General features: G+C 33.8%; 15 protein-coding genes across 15 annotated transcripts; 8 read left to right on the forward strand and 7 right to left on the reverse strand.

The window, feature by feature from the left end:
- Positions 74 to 507, reverse strand: BmR1_04g05421 (hypothetical protein; the record flags this gene model as incomplete). Its single annotated transcript, XM_021482385.1, is given in 4 exon segments — positions 74 to 111; positions 135 to 207; positions 228 to 341; positions 361 to 507. The coding sequence occupies 4 exon segments, from the start codon at positions 505 to 507 to the stop codon at positions 74 to 76; spliced, it is 372 nt and encodes a 123-aa protein (XP_021337638.1).
- A 107-nt stretch (positions 508 to 614) lies between these two features.
- Positions 615 to 1,666, reverse strand: BmR1_04g05422 (hypothetical protein; the record flags this gene model as incomplete). Its single annotated transcript, XM_021482386.1, is given in 9 exon segments — positions 615 to 733; positions 754 to 817; positions 838 to 948; positions 968 to 1,042; positions 1,063 to 1,072; positions 1,094 to 1,271; positions 1,292 to 1,424; positions 1,449 to 1,591; positions 1,612 to 1,666. The coding sequence occupies 9 exon segments, from the start codon at positions 1,664 to 1,666 to the stop codon at positions 615 to 617; spliced, it is 888 nt and encodes a 295-aa protein (XP_021337639.1).
- Positions 1,938 to 2,259, forward strand: BmR1_04g05423 (mitochondrial ribosomal protein L49 precursor, putative; the record flags this gene model as incomplete). The annotated part of the gene is made up of 4 exons (XM_021482387.1): positions 1,938 to 1,983; positions 2,004 to 2,092; positions 2,114 to 2,212; positions 2,236 to 2,259. The coding sequence occupies 4 exons, from the start codon at positions 1,938 to 1,940 to the stop codon at positions 2,257 to 2,259; spliced, it is 258 nt and encodes an 85-aa protein (XP_021337640.1).
- Positions 2,260 to 2,296: 37 nt separating this feature from the next.
- BmR1_04g05424 (hypothetical protein) lies at positions 2,297 to 2,492 on the forward strand (the record flags this gene model as incomplete). The annotated part of the gene is made up of 2 exons (XM_021482388.1): positions 2,297 to 2,332; positions 2,355 to 2,492. 2 exons carry the CDS (start codon positions 2,297 to 2,299, stop codon positions 2,490 to 2,492), a joined length of 174 nt encoding a protein of 57 aa, XP_021337641.1.
- Positions 2,609 to 3,127, forward strand: BmR1_04g05435 (hypothetical protein; the record flags this gene model as incomplete). Its single annotated transcript, XM_012794239.1, has 1 exon — positions 2,609 to 3,127. One exon carries the CDS (start codon positions 2,609 to 2,611, stop codon positions 3,125 to 3,127), a length of 519 nt encoding a protein of 172 aa, XP_012649693.1.
- On the forward strand, positions 3,296 to 5,101 carry BmR1_04g05440 (MT-A70; the record flags this gene model as incomplete). The annotated part of the gene is made up of 5 exons (XM_021482389.1): positions 3,296 to 4,006; positions 4,027 to 4,578; positions 4,600 to 4,680; positions 4,702 to 4,919; positions 4,942 to 5,101. 5 exons carry the CDS (start codon positions 3,296 to 3,298, stop codon positions 5,099 to 5,101), a joined length of 1,722 nt encoding a protein of 573 aa, XP_021337642.1.
- BmR1_04g05445 (Caltractin ICL1c) lies at positions 5,591 to 6,127 on the reverse strand (the record flags this gene model as incomplete). The annotated part of the gene is made up of 3 exons (XM_012794241.1): positions 5,591 to 5,818; positions 5,839 to 5,993; positions 6,016 to 6,127. 3 exons carry the CDS (start codon positions 6,125 to 6,127, stop codon positions 5,591 to 5,593), a joined length of 495 nt encoding a protein of 164 aa, XP_012649695.1.
- BmR1_04g05450 (hypothetical protein) lies at positions 6,639 to 6,853 on the forward strand (the record flags this gene model as incomplete). Its single annotated transcript, XM_012794242.1, has 2 exons — positions 6,639 to 6,769; positions 6,790 to 6,853. The coding sequence occupies 2 exons, from the start codon at positions 6,639 to 6,641 to the stop codon at positions 6,851 to 6,853; spliced, it is 195 nt and encodes a 64-aa protein (XP_012649696.1).
- Positions 6,854 to 6,855: 2 nt separating this feature from the next.
- Positions 6,856 to 8,591, reverse strand: BmR1_04g05455 (conserved Plasmodium protein, unknown function; the record flags this gene model as incomplete). Its single annotated transcript, XM_012794243.2, has 3 exons — positions 6,856 to 6,957; positions 6,979 to 7,059; positions 7,086 to 8,591. 3 exons carry the CDS (start codon positions 8,589 to 8,591, stop codon positions 6,856 to 6,858), a joined length of 1,689 nt encoding a protein of 562 aa, XP_012649697.2.
- Positions 8,592 to 8,597: 6 nt separating this feature from the next.
- BmR1_04g05456 (hypothetical protein) lies at positions 8,598 to 8,942 on the reverse strand (the record flags this gene model as incomplete). The annotated part of the gene is made up of 1 exon (XM_021482390.1): positions 8,598 to 8,942. The coding sequence occupies one exon, from the start codon at positions 8,940 to 8,942 to the stop codon at positions 8,598 to 8,600; it is 345 nt and encodes a 114-aa protein (XP_021337643.1).
- Positions 8,943 to 9,238: 296 nt separating this feature from the next.
- BmR1_04g05460 (conserved Plasmodium protein, unknown function) lies at positions 9,239 to 9,680 on the forward strand (the record flags this gene model as incomplete). The annotated part of the gene is made up of 2 exons (XM_012794244.1): positions 9,239 to 9,496; positions 9,519 to 9,680. The coding sequence occupies 2 exons, from the start codon at positions 9,239 to 9,241 to the stop codon at positions 9,678 to 9,680; spliced, it is 420 nt and encodes a 139-aa protein (XP_012649698.1).
- Positions 9,681 to 9,816: 136 nt separating this feature from the next.
- Positions 9,817 to 10,212, forward strand: BmR1_04g05465 (hypothetical protein; the record flags this gene model as incomplete). The annotated part of the gene is made up of 1 exon (XM_012794245.1): positions 9,817 to 10,212. One exon carries the CDS (start codon positions 9,817 to 9,819, stop codon positions 10,210 to 10,212), a length of 396 nt encoding a protein of 131 aa, XP_012649699.1.
- A 181-nt stretch (positions 10,213 to 10,393) lies between these two features.
- On the reverse strand, positions 10,394 to 12,274 carry BmR1_04g05470 (hypothetical protein; the record flags this gene model as incomplete). The annotated part of the gene is made up of 1 exon (XM_012794246.1): positions 10,394 to 12,274. One exon carries the CDS (start codon positions 12,272 to 12,274, stop codon positions 10,394 to 10,396), a length of 1,881 nt encoding a protein of 626 aa, XP_012649700.1.
- A 224-nt stretch (positions 12,275 to 12,498) lies between these two features.
- On the reverse strand, positions 12,499 to 12,940 carry BmR1_04g05475 (large subunit ribosomal protein L35Ae; the record flags this gene model as incomplete). The annotated part of the gene is made up of 3 exons (XM_012794247.1): positions 12,499 to 12,627; positions 12,683 to 12,824; positions 12,876 to 12,940. The coding sequence occupies 3 exons, from the start codon at positions 12,938 to 12,940 to the stop codon at positions 12,499 to 12,501; spliced, it is 336 nt and encodes a 111-aa protein (XP_012649701.1).
- Positions 13,599 to 14,495, forward strand: BmR1_04g05480 (hypothetical protein; the record flags this gene model as incomplete). Its single annotated transcript, XM_012794248.1, has 1 exon — positions 13,599 to 14,495. One exon carries the CDS (start codon positions 13,599 to 13,601, stop codon positions 14,493 to 14,495), a length of 897 nt encoding a protein of 298 aa, XP_012649702.1.
- Between the last annotated feature and the right edge of the window lie 8 nt (positions 14,496 to 14,503).

Raw genomic sequence — 14,503 nt, forward strand, 5'->3', positions numbered from 1 at the left:
GTTAATTTTTTGTACTAAAGTTTACCACTTTGATCACTTGCTTTCTATTTAGCATTGGCAAAATTAAAGTTTGTTACATGATGGTCTCTGATAGAACGAATGGTAGTAAAACTGTGTAAATAGCTTGCGCTTACAATTTTTGCTGTACTTTAATAATTTGGTCAAAATGGTCACATTAAAAATAGCCATTCCAATGCTAATGGGAACCTATGTCAATGAATGGATACCATAAATAAGTTAGAGTTGTAGTATTTGTACGAATTAATAACAATATTTTCAGAGCAAAAAATCAGTTTACATGCAATAAGGCAATTTACAGCTTTGAGTGACTTTATCATTCCCTAAATGAATTTCTGTTACTTTTAAAAATGTCTGTTGAAACCCAACTGTGCGCAATGGAACTAAAAAATCTTTCAATGATGTGTAAAAAAGGGTAAATTGTATGGGTAGTTTGTTGTTGTCGATAAATCTCCTGAAGTGGTAATTCAGAAGGCATTTGTTATCCATCAGGGGTAATTGACCATTCAATTCATCCGAAATTGTTGAATTCACTAATTTGATAATTTCGTCCTGCAACTGTCCAGTATTACTAATAATTTTGGTTTCATTATGAATTAATCATTACTTACAAATTCTGTGTATAATAATTTAAGTATAGGATATTCATTCAGAATGTTTTGGGTATAATCGAAAATGTTGAAGTCAGATTTGTAGGTTAACCCATTATTTAATACTATATAAACTAGCCATTACCATCAAAAAGCAAATCAATCCCCTTCATTTCCACTATTACCAACTTTCTTACATTGTTTTGGTTCTAAATTAAGCATTAAATACTCTCATAAATTGCGATAAAATAAATAGTATTCTCTCTCTAATCCATTCTTCTTCTATTTCAGCAGCGGCCATTGATAAATCCTTTAAGTACTGGTAGGGGACTTCCCAATGCTAAATTAAGTGGAATTACTTCGATTGGTAAATTTAACATCAACGATTCAATTGAATTTAATAAATTTACAAATTTAGAGTGGTTAGTGACATTCTCAATAAAATTTGACATACGTTATACAACCTGCATCACCGATTGGATTACTTAAGCTTTGGATCACATAGTAAGTATAAAAATTTGTTAAAATTCCATATATTACCATATGAATCCATAATATCCAATTTATTAGTGTGTAAAACACCATCATTGACTACATTTTTATCGCCAATAATCGTCATTGCATAGTCGATTGCACATCGGTTAACAGCAATCCTATTGAAAGCTGCATAAAAATTGTCATACCCCTAATGGAATTGCCCATTGCTATTAAATTTGAGTCATTGGGCATAGACATTAATTTATTTAGGGATTCTTGATTTAAGAGTTTGGGCATCAGATATGGCCCAAAATGATTGTATAAATTGCTAGATAACATCTAAGAATTATTACGAATAGTTACCAATGATAGCGGTGTGTCTAGAGTTTTGGAATCGATGAGTATATTACTAGTGATTAGGTAGTAAGCCCAAAGCCCACTAGTATATATATATATACTTGATATATAACATATTTTGTCACCGGCACGTAAGTTTCCAAAAATATCTGTATTGGCCATGGCTTACAATTTTTTCGATTTTTGAGATAATTCAGAATACTAATAAAATGGATTCTACACATATTGCTACGCAGGTATTGTTACATTGATTACGATAACAAAACACATTCTTCTGGTGTGTAGATGATGTTTTAATTTATATACTAATTATCAGGTAAAACATAATATCTGCTATGACACAATGAGTGAGAGTGGGACCAATACTATTTTTACTATACCCGATATTACTGAGTATTGGCAACAATTCTATAAAACGCATCCAAAAATCAATAACCATTATGTATCATAATTACCAAATTAATAATTGTATCAACAACTACTAAAAGTGTAGTGATGCCCATAAACATACATAAAATACCCTTCCACATAAGACGGACTTGTAATAACCCAATCACTTAGCATCGGATAACCTAGCTGTGTTTCTCAAGTACAAAAATAACAAAAATACTGTATTCACTGTAATTCGTAAAATAAAAGGAAACAGGGAGGTAGTCAGAAACTTGACCCAGATCCTGCTGAACGAATTGGCTATTATATGCGGTCACAGACCCATATCGATGCCCAGATCAATTGTAATTAAGGGAAACTACAAAAATAAGATTAAACAAGTAAAGAACAGTTGGTTATTCAGTATCTAAAGGGAATAGGATTTTGACATCAGCTTTCAGGAAATATGATAATTATGCCAATTAATGCGTAAAATGACCTCATCGAATTGCATTTTGCCGGTAATATCACAGCTTTACGTAGGAACTAAGCGATTTGGGGCTACCAACCATAATTCTTGTGTTAATGATATCTATTACGGCGTATTCATGGAGCATTTATGGCGAAATGATAACTACATTCTACTCAAAATATGTCACTACTAAGCGCAAGGTCAACTGATTTCGTACGTTGCCGCTAAATATCTCAAATCAATTATATATCATATAAACATAGTTTAGCAATTTGCTGTGGGGCATGGTAATTGCGTAAACGATTCATATACGCGGTATGTAAAAATGCCGTGTAAATCTTGGCTGCAATTGTGCATTATACACAAACCATTTTATGGCTCATTAATTAGATCTGTGTGTGTTTATGCAAAAAATACTGCCGCATTTTCGACATCATCCAGTGATAGCGTTGTGTCTGGCGGCGGTAAATCACCGCTACTACATAGGTCCCTCTCTGAACCATATGGCGGTGGAGATATTTACTGGGCAATTCGTCGCAAATGTTTTTATGCGGGACATAGGGCACTTAGATTGATGAATGCGCGTTTTATGAACACAGATGTAATAAGGATGATTTATGCCGGTGTACCAAAAAAATCATATGACCCTAAAATCAATCAATTCTACACTTTCATGGACAACGAGGAGTGGACAGGATCTGGTGGTCGTTTTTGGATCGATGTATCTAACTCTATACTCTTCCCCTTATATATCGCTTTTTGGCTCTACTTTTTCACCTACCGCTTCTTTTACAACAACAAACATAATGTGTTTGCAAGATGGGCGAACAAGGACGAAGATTAAATTTTTCGCATAAATTAATTTTTTATGTATTGTACTTAGTTATACATGAACATAGTATATATTGTGCCTTATGTATGCCTGAGCAAGGGTTAAGCACTATAGCGTTGTTATGGTAGAGGCGGGCGAATTAATATATATCTGCATTGCAATTTTATATAAATAGTGATAATGGATAATGAACAAGAATGTCTAGTCGATAATGTAGTGGAATGTATAGTAAATGATGCCCAAATTGAGTACCCAACTAATACATTTGAGTTAGCGTTAATTTTGCTCAAATTGCTGCATTCCGGCGGTATTAAGTTGGACCTTCCTCTTGAAATCCTGAAGTTGCGTAAATTACTTATAAATTCTTTCCCAGATTACGCCAAAACACACCTTCTTTACCTCGTAAGGTATAGGAATTTTTACAAATTATTGCAATTCTTATCGTGTAATGAGAAACCACTAAATTATACCGAATTCTTTAAACTTAAGACAAAGTGCTACAATAATATACAGGATACTCTCATAAAACACAAGTATGAGCAGTTGTACAACAAAGAATTCAATACTAATAACAATTTCATTAACGACATGACCAACGAATCGTACCACTTTCTCAATGTTACGCAACCATGCATCGATATAAAACTGTCAAAAGGCATATTTTACGTGACTAAAATACACGGAGAGGCCATTACTATTTTGCTTGAGTCTTATGATGGATTGTACAGCAAAATTGACACAAATTACATCGCAAATTCGCAACTAGTTGGCACGATGGTAAATCAATTAAATCACTCACCATCTAATACAACAAGTAAAATTCTATGTGATGATGTACAAGAAAGTTTCATTGATCAGTTTAATTCTATGGGAAACAAAATTGATTTTAAGGTTTGATAATATTTATGTAGAGTTCAAAACTTAAGGATCAAATTGTAGAGATGATAAATAAGCCTACAATGAACACTAGAGTGTTTTCCAAGTACTACAAGAACATAATGGGCAAATCTATAAGACAAATGTGTCCATATGGTACCCTAAGGGAGTGTAAAATTCAGAATGCTAGAAATGTCCAGTTAATGGACACATCTCAAATTTCCTTCTGTAAAAACGCTCATTATAGGCCAATAATTCTCCCACATACTGATAAGAAAATAGGCGCTTGCTCATATTTGGATACATGTAGACACATTGAGAATTGTCGTTTTGTACACTATGAAATAGTGATGCCAAACTTCTCAAAATCCATTATCAATGGCCCAAATGATGAGTTTGCCATTGGACATATTTACCAATTGCCAACGATAAAAATACCCCCCCAGTGGATAAATTGTGACGTGCGTAAGATTGATTTTAGAATTTTTAACCCGTATGTCAAGGTAATAATGGCGGATCCACCATGGGATATCCACATGGATCTGCCATATGGTACGTTGAAGGATTCTGAAATGAAGGAATTACAGGTATTTATTTATGTGATTTAGCTAAAGGATGTGCAAGATGAGGGTTTGTTGTTTCTTTGGGTTACTGGCAGGTCTATGGAACTGGCCCGTGAATGTATGGATGTAAGTACATATTTTACACAGATTTGGGGGTACAAAAGAGTAGAGGAGATTTTGTGGATCAAGATAAACCAATTGCAGCGTCTAGTACGCACAGGTCGTACTGGTCATTGGATTAATCATTCAAAAGAGCATTGTCTTGTGGGTATCAAAGGCAACCCGAATTTAAATCGCAACATTGACTGTGATGTAATACTTTCAGAAGTGAGGGAAACTTCTAGAAAGCCCGATGAGATATACAGGTGTAGTATGATATTTATTTAGGATAATTGAAAGGATGTGTCCAAATGATCTCAAACTGGAGATTTTTGGTAGGCACCATAACACACGCAACAATTGGATCACCCTAGGTAATCAATTGAATGGCATTAATATCATCCATCCAGAGATTAAGGAAAGGCTCAAAACAACCTCAATTATATAATTTTCCAGTTTATTTTTAATAGCTAACAAATTGAATAATTATTATTTTCTATTGTAAAGTATCAGATAGAATATTTCACCGGTTTGCTCTGATTTGTGTATTTGCCTTTATTTAGACCATTTTAATTCTATAATTGGTTATGTGATGCGCTTTTATGATATAAACTATTGACTCATATATTGTTTAATAATGTGTAGTTAGATTGGCCATTAATATGATGGTTTATTTATTTCTAATAATATGCTAAATAAATCAATCAATCAAAAATAAACATATCATCGCAAATAAATACATTAATATATATGCCATTCAACCGCCATGTTAATATACATGCAATATGTTTTGTTCACAACAATTAATAATTGATATATTTAATATAACAATATTAAATGTTAAGAGCAATACGGACTTAGAAATGTATATGACTAGATATTGAAAATTACTAATGTAATTTAGCAGAAATTTAAGAAATGCTTGTCTGTGAAAGTATCACGAAAACACTTTCCTAGTCATGATGTTATAAAAATCGTCGAACGAAAGTTCACCATCTCCGTTAGAATCTGCTTTGTTGATCATATCCCTCAGTTCTTGATCCGAGATGTTTTCACCTAATTCTTTGGCTACCCTCTTAATATTTTTAAAGGAAATAGATCCAGTTTTATCGTCATCGAATAGATTAAATATCTTTTGAATCCCTTCCTTAGAGTTACGATTTCCCTAAATATGATGTAGCATACCAGTCTGGAAGTGATAAATTGAAGAAAATCGTTAAAATTGATGCTAGAAGATCCAGATTTTTCAATATCAGATATTATTTGAAATACCAAAGGGTTTTTTGTGTCCAATCCGAGACTCTGCATCGCACATTTTATCTCCTTAGGGTCCACAGTACCTAGGTAATATATAAGTCATACCAGAGTTTTCAGTATCGAATAAATTGAATGCTTCATGGATCTCTTCAATTTCTTCCTCGGTAAGCGACGATATGTCGTTGGAATTTGATGTGTTGTATGAACGTCTGGGCATGGCAAGATTTTTTATTACTATTACCGTTGGAAATTGAGTGATTAATTCACAAAACAATTTTATATCGGCTTTATGTAAAACTGGTTGTAATAATATGAATAAATCGACTATTAATAGACATCCAAGCTCCTATACACATTATCGCTCCCCACTGTACACATCCATTTCTAAAAATCATTTACAAAGTTATAATGTATTTACACACATAACCTTAATTAAAAAATCATAAATATTACAAATTATACAAATCCTGACTGGACTTTACACAAATAACTAAATACCTACATACAACTCAATTGGAAATCTTAAGCAATTTTGCGGTTAAAATTCCGTATATATACAATGCTAATTATCATATGTATAGTTAAATACACAATAATAAAGTCAGATCCTACGTACTCATCTATTTCTTAATATATAATAATATACTTTGTTTACAATACGGTTATATGGGGAGTCATTCTTTCTATACATGTGACATAGATTAAAGATTAATTACTTTCAGATACATATGCATATTTCTCAAATGACAAATTCCATACTCTTATCATTCACCTATAGTTACTATCGCAAAATCTTTGAAACAATAAGTAAATTGTATCTAAATCCTAAAGAGCTGTCTAGGCGCATAGATAGGAGGAGGTACGGCATTAGTCACATAGGTTGAAAAGACAACCATCAAGAAAACACAAAAGGGGGTTCAACTACAAGTGGCTAGGAGAGTAAAATTACCATATTTTTTTCATTCGTCTAACATGAATCGGTTTCCTTGCCACCGCAATATGACTAGTCTTCCTACCGCTATAACCAACAACCCACAATCCATCACTCTACATAATAATTTGAATTACCTTCGCAAGGTTTGGCATGCCTTTAACACTGATTCCACAAGGAATATCTAGCTTGCTCGCAGCATAGCATACTTTTGCTATCTAGATAAAACTGCGTTGTGATATACCTGGAATTCGTTCATCGCACCGGTTCCACTATTGTGATACTGCTCAATAATCTCTACAACTTTCTTTTGTACATTATAATGCTTAAATTCTAATATACTAACGGAATGGATGTACTTGATACACAATTCTAGTGGCATCGTATCCCCAATTCGAGATTCTAGTACTTTGTGTATGTGTGCCATTAGCTTGTTATCTAAAAGTCTGACTTTAGCGAATGACTGCACAACATTTATCAACTCTTGCGTTGATAAGTAGTTCAGCAATTCTATATTCAATAAGAGCTGTGATATTACGTTGAACACCCTTTTATCGTTGAATAGGGATCTCCCAAATCCGATGCACAAATTGACGATTGTGGCAGCATAGTCGTCATCATTGGGCAATTCTTGATATTTGTGCCGAAAATACTTTGAAACTTTATGTAAAAGCGAGTCACATTTATAATTGCAATTGTTAAGTGCTACAAGAATCTTACTGCACTCATATAAACCAATCTTTTCCATTTCAATCATCTTCCTGATTTGGGGTATCAAATTATCTATCAACTTCACAATTTTTATATCATTAATTCTAGATCTACCAATAGCAGTAATCAGCCTAACCATACACTCAACATCAATTTGGGAAAATAATTCGTCATTGTTGAGCAATTGATGTGAAAAGTTTATAAATAATTGATGATCCAGGGGAAAATTAAATGAAACAACCGAGTACCATGTTGAAATTATTTCTTGCGTACTAAAACATTTCATATTAGCAAATATATAATTTAAGACCTTTTCAGCATCAATAGACACATTTATAGGCTTAAGCAGTGCCAACGATTGTAAGATATCACAAAAATTATAAGGCTGCAATTTTTCAATTCTAGAATTTACTTTTTCAACTATAGATTCCACTTGCTGAATTGATGATTTAATCAAACCTCTATCTACCAGCTTCGAGTAAACAAACATATAGTTTGACAAATCAACATCGCAAAACATTGTTATATCATCAACACTTTGTAACAAATATCTAGAAACCAATTCAGTAAATATACTGCCAACGCTAATAACATACTCAGTATCAATTAGCACACGCATTAGGACTAATATATTTGAAAAGCTTTCTGAAGGCAATAGATATATTATACGCTTATTAATAGCATGGAAATCCAGATTGATATGAACAGTTGAATATATAATCATGGACAATTCTCGCAAAGTTGTAGCATTTTCCACGGCTTCTATACACAAATCTTGCAAGTTAAGCGGCGAATTATTCGCAATTAATGTTTTTAATAGTTCCTCGGTTTGTATAGAAATTCCATTTCCGGTTGTAAATCTCTTGTTAACAAGGAGAATGTAACATCTATATTTTGTGCAATGATATTCAGGGGTTACATTGCAACAATACAAACTAACTGGAGAAAATATTCTATATTGTATTGTCATTGGGGTTGTTATTTTTGGCGTAAAATTCCCAAGGTAAGAATGTAGTCTGAAAGCGTGATAGGACTTCATAATGAATTAGTTTGTTCTCGTAATTCGACTTAATAATAATCGTCGTCGTATACATCCAATTAATAAAATGATTAGAACCAATATAGAAATCGCTATTAAAATGCTTAAGAAAACCATAATATATTTTTTAAAATTTCCTTTATTATAGTTAGGATTTCTAGGTTTGTTATAATGCCCATCAATATGTTTTCTATCAGCCACCTCATCAATATGTTTCATATCAGCCGCCACCTCATCAATGGCGTTAGCGATTAGATTTTCGAGTGCATTACAATGATTTTGTTGATTGAATGATTCAACAAATAATGAGAAATATGTTACAGATAAAATGAACAAAATAAAATATTTCATTTCTAAATTGACTGAGTATTTTAAGTTATATCATAATGTGAGGCATGGTAAGAAAATTCTACAACATACTTGATATATAATTGTATGCCAATGATTTAATTCCGATATGCCAGAAACCCTTATTGTTATTATCCAATATTACAATACTGGCCACTTGAACAAAAATCAGATTAATGGACTATATGTACTATATTATGCCCCATCATCATACATATATATTCATTGTTAGTACATGTAGGTTGGCTAATATTTACGTTCGTAAACCATAAACTTTGATTTATTTATGTCAATTAACTATGTTTGGACACTTTTCCAAAGATGTTGCTCCTACGCAAGTGATGGACACTCCATTTTGCCGACTTATGTTGCATCACTATGGACTATGGAATTACTTAGATCAATCGCATAAGAACTACACCAATACAATTGACGATAATGCTATTAATGATGGAATACTGGGACATTGCAAACTACAAATTCACTCTAATATGCACAAGAACGACCCTTGTTACAATATCCAACTTAAGGAGTACCAGTGTGTTGCCGATTCACAGGTGAGTTTGCGTTTAACATTAGTCACAGGAAGATTCCGCTAAAAAGTGTGTAAAATGGTACAATGAGTGGATACAGTGCAAGTGGGATCATGAAAAGATGATTCGGGGATACAATTACATAGAGCCCAGACCTGAAAGGAAGCACAAGGCATATATCGCCGCGCCCAATTACCAGTATTCATAGATAACAAATTTTTAATTAAAAATTTATTTAAAACCCTAATTTACTACCTGGTCATAGTTGTATGTTTTCCCTTAATTAGACATCCCCACATGTACATTTTTAATACCTGCCTTGTACTGTAGTACTAAGCGTTAAAATGGTTAAGGAAATAGGGACCGCGCCAGATTGCCTTCTATGGCAGCTAGTGAAACATAACCACTCAAAGCTGATAAAATCCGGCAAATTTACCTTCAGCCGCGAAGTTGGAAACATAACCAACCAACATACGGCAAAGAATACAGGTTACACCAATAAGAAGAGAATTGATGTTTTGTCTGCCTGTGAAGGCTCATCGGTTAAGCTTTTTAATGATACTGGGCACACAATTAGAAGGCCAAAAAGCAGACTTTCTAACAAGAATTTTACAAAATCACTGAAGAATCAGGCAATCATCAGAGATATTGTTAAAAAAACTCGTCCTCAATTGGCTTTTCAAATTTCACAAAAATTTTCTAAATTGGTAACAATTAAAACAATTGATAAGACGGATTAATTGCCGATCTATTGGGCCAATTACCCCTAATTTACTGAAAATAAATACCCACTTACTAACTTGGGTCAATAATAGTGACTAAATAATGATAATTATTTAGATTATACGTAGATATAGTTAAATGTACAAAAATTATCATAACTTAAACCAGATAATTTGCTTCGTATCACGGCCATTTTAGCTAAGATCTTCTCTTCTTAGTGTTGTCTTCTTCCATTAAAAGATCATCACCCCTATAAATCCTGCTAGTTAACGCGTTACACCGCGCCGTAGCTCCATTAGCCAAGCATTCCTGATTGGATTGGCTATCATTAGCTATAACCAGCTGAATCAACCTTGGAATTATCTGCATAATTGTTACGTAGTCGAGACCACACAACTTCTGTCCACTATCCATATATTCAATCAGGGACTTCGCTTTGTACACGCTTAAAAGCTTTAGCTGGGCGCACCACTGAAAACTGGAGATTTTGAAGATACTGTATATTTGCCAGGAACTATCTGAAGCCTTGGCAATTTCCATGTACACAATACACAATTGGTTTTTTATGCAATGATACCACAAACCCACATCGCAATCATACAGCATCTTGAACACACGGCTACAAAACCTTCTACACCACAACACATTTTTATCTCCTTCACACTGGTAAAAATCTAAAAATATGTGTAAAAATATAGCCGCTGCAGCACGACTTGGGGTTATAGTGCTGTTCCAATTTTCATAGAGAAATAGCTCATCCCACTTGGTTATGATGCTATAAACCCAACTGATGGCACATGTTTTCCGTAAATACGAATATAAACAATCCAATCCGAGACCATCATCAACACTACCGCAACAATTATCGGCATTTTCATTAGTTTGAGATGTTTCTTCAATGTCTCGGAGAACGGACAAAAAGAATAGGCCATACTCGAATGGCACGTAAATATTGGTAAAACCTTTGGGCATAGTTTTGATTATCTCCATTTGGCACCGGGCAATTTCTTGTATTGTGAATTTGGACTTGTACGCCGATATGATATTTTCGAGGTAAGAATCCCGTTTTATATCTGTCCAATGTTCCCTCAGCCCTGCTATAAGCATGAGACACGCAACAGCATATTTATTCAGGTAATCTTGCGAGAAACCATTATTTCCCGCATCATTTGAAACACCAGCACCATCATTACCGTGGTATTCACAATCATTTTTGATGTGTATAAATGAATCAAATAACAACAATGTCAGCCCACACGTTGTCTTATCAAAGTTACAACCTTTGCAAATTTGCTTAACAAAGTTGAGCAAAGTGTATCTTTTATCCTTTACCCTAGACCAATCGTCCTTTTTATTTATATTTACACTTATTAGGCAATCCCTTGGAAAACTTTTAAGCTGATCATAGTAAAAGTTACCATCTTGTGCCTCATTTAATGTCTCGTCAAGCAGTAATAACGAATTTATTGATGCGAGTAATTTTACCTGTTCTTCCAAATATATATTTTGGGAATTCGATTCGATTCTACTGGTTGCAACTGAATCTACTGAATTTCTGTTTTGTGGTTGTATATTATTAATTTTATTGAGGTATTCTTCTATGTGGAACGACCTATCCGATTTAGATACGGTAGTTGTCACGTGGTCCGATATCGTTTTGGAAATGTTGAGTATCTTGTCATATAGTATGGTTGATGGCAAAAGTTTGATTTCATTTTTGTAGAGGTCATTCCAGATCTTAAGCTGCGAATGCATTATCTTCATGCTATTCGAAGAGGGGATTAGCTGGTCTATGGAATTTGCTTCTATTTTTTGATTCGTTAAATCTATGCCCAATGACTTAAGCACCTTTAGTGAAAATGTTGAGTGGCCTGATGATAAAAGTTGCAACTTGTCCTTGGATTTTTTGATCTGGGAGAGAGCCCTATGTGCGATACTTTTCTGGTAGACCTCAAAATCATCATTGCCTCTCTTAAAAACATCAAAATCGATATATTTATACTCATCGTCATAACGGAGCAGATTATGTTCACGCAACCGAGTCATGTTATGAGGTGTAAAGGTTGAACGGTACTCCATAGCGCACACTATTGACAAAAATCATTTACATCGACATAATGTAAATGTTAGTAGACACACGTCATAGTTGTGTAAATTGATGTACATTTACCCATGGCAACATCGCCTAGTCTCCCCATCAAAGTCACACCTCAGCATCTGGTATAACCAATAATAAAAAATACATTTAAAAAACTTCGAAATAAACATAGAAAGAACTACAATTAAAATGAAACTGTTCCAAATTATATATTAGATGGATACATGAAGACTCTGACCCTACCACCAATGGAGCAGGGTGGTAGGTTCTTCTTGAAGGACGCTCTCATGGTTCCATTGTTACCATGAGATGATCTGATTTTTCCCCAAATGACCTACGTAATTAGAAAGTTTGAACAATATGAGTTTAAAATCAGGAAAATCACCTACCCTAAACTTGGTACCCATTTTAGTCACTTTGGCCTTATAGATATAAGCCACTCTCTTGCCAAAGTAGAATTCACAGTCCTTCTTGGTCTTGACTCCTTCCACTTTTAGCAGATTTGTCCTCTGGTATTGGTTAACTTTGGATCTACATTAAAGCCGCTACAGTGCAGAGTGAAAACATGGAACAAACGATTACCTCTTGTAACCCATGATTACGCCTCTGGAATATAGTCTGACAGGCTGTTTCCCTTTTTTCTTCATCTTCCCAGTTATCTAAAATGACTCCCTTTGGGATTTTTTGAATAATTCTGTTTATAAAAATCTAATTGTAGTGACCTCTACCCCATCCAATATATATCAATTCACTTACTACTCTTATTGTTAGATGTATTTTTTTAAATAGTTCTCATAATTCTTACGGGGAATTCCTAGCATATATTTATATAGAAACTACACAACGCTAATCTAATAATTGTATATTTGTATGCCTGCCTACTGCACCTATATATAACTCCTATATTTCTACCATCAACAATTTAATCATAATTTTTTTATGTTATGCATAATAAAGGATTAATAAAAATACATAACAATGTAGAATCAACTTGAATTTATTATCAGCAAATGTTTAATGGAAATTTATGCATGTAGTTACAGAGAATCGAATTAAAATTTAGGTACCAAACCAAATGATATAATTTCTAACTTATAAGTGAGTTATGCGTGTATTGTGTGATAGTAGGCTGCTTTGCCATGTTTTATGTATACGATTTATGTGTATGTTACAGATATGGGGCATATCGTCGTCACGCCTTCATTCCATACTGGATTGTAATTACCTACAACCTGTACGGCATAGAACTTACTCACAACGTTCCAATCGCCCAATCCATATATTATTAAACAAAAATAGTTCTTAATGGAAGCCCTCGACTTTGACAAATTAATCAACTCCTGTTGTACTAATTTACTAACTAAAAATTATCTTGGAGACAATGCCTTGACTTTTGAGCATAAAAGTTCAACAGATGTGGCTGACATGACAAATGTTGTAAATATACTTAAAAATGGCACACTAAAATCTAGTACTAAATTTAAGAAAAACATCAATCCCTTCTCTTTTGAGTTGAAGTCCACCAAGTCTGGAGATAAGTCATTGGATTTTATAGCATCAATTCCAAGAGTTAAAGGAATGTCAATTGGCACATATATAGAAAATAAGCTAAAATCTGGAACCAACTTTAACGTTTCATACCAGTATTCCAACAAAATTTATAATGGCCGAATTGATTTTGAGCCAATTTCTAGAAAGATGACATGCTTCGGAGTTAACAACCTCAAACTAGACTTTGGGACATTCACTTTTGGATCACAATTTGTTGTTGATTTTAAGACTAAAAATATCAACTACGCTTTAGCGACTGCCTACGAAACGAATCTTAATGATTCATTCATCAAAACGTCACTAAAATTTAAGCATGCAAACTATAAGCTATTTCATCCATCAGTGGGTTCGGATATCATATTATCTACCACAAAAGGAATGTATAAAAAATTTGTTGGAGCGGAAGCTGAATATTTTATATTTGACAACAAACTTACATTCACCGTTGGCGCCCAGTGGTATCTCACGCCTCATAACATTCCAAAGCCTACTTTTGTCAAGGCCAAATGTACTCAGGATTACAAGGCTGAAGTTGCTTTTACCCATGCTTTGACTGATAACATCTCCTGTACCTTATCTTCCCAGGGTATTTTGAGCAAGGAATTCAACCCTCAGGACCTAAAATTTGGCTTCAAGCTATCTGTCTCCTAAACTATAAT

Source organism: Babesia microti, chromosome IV (assembly GCF_000691945.2).
Source record: "Babesia microti strain RI chromosome IV, complete genome".
Classification (NCBI taxonomy): domain Eukaryota; phylum Apicomplexa; class Aconoidasida; order Piroplasmida; family Babesiidae; genus Babesia; species Babesia microti.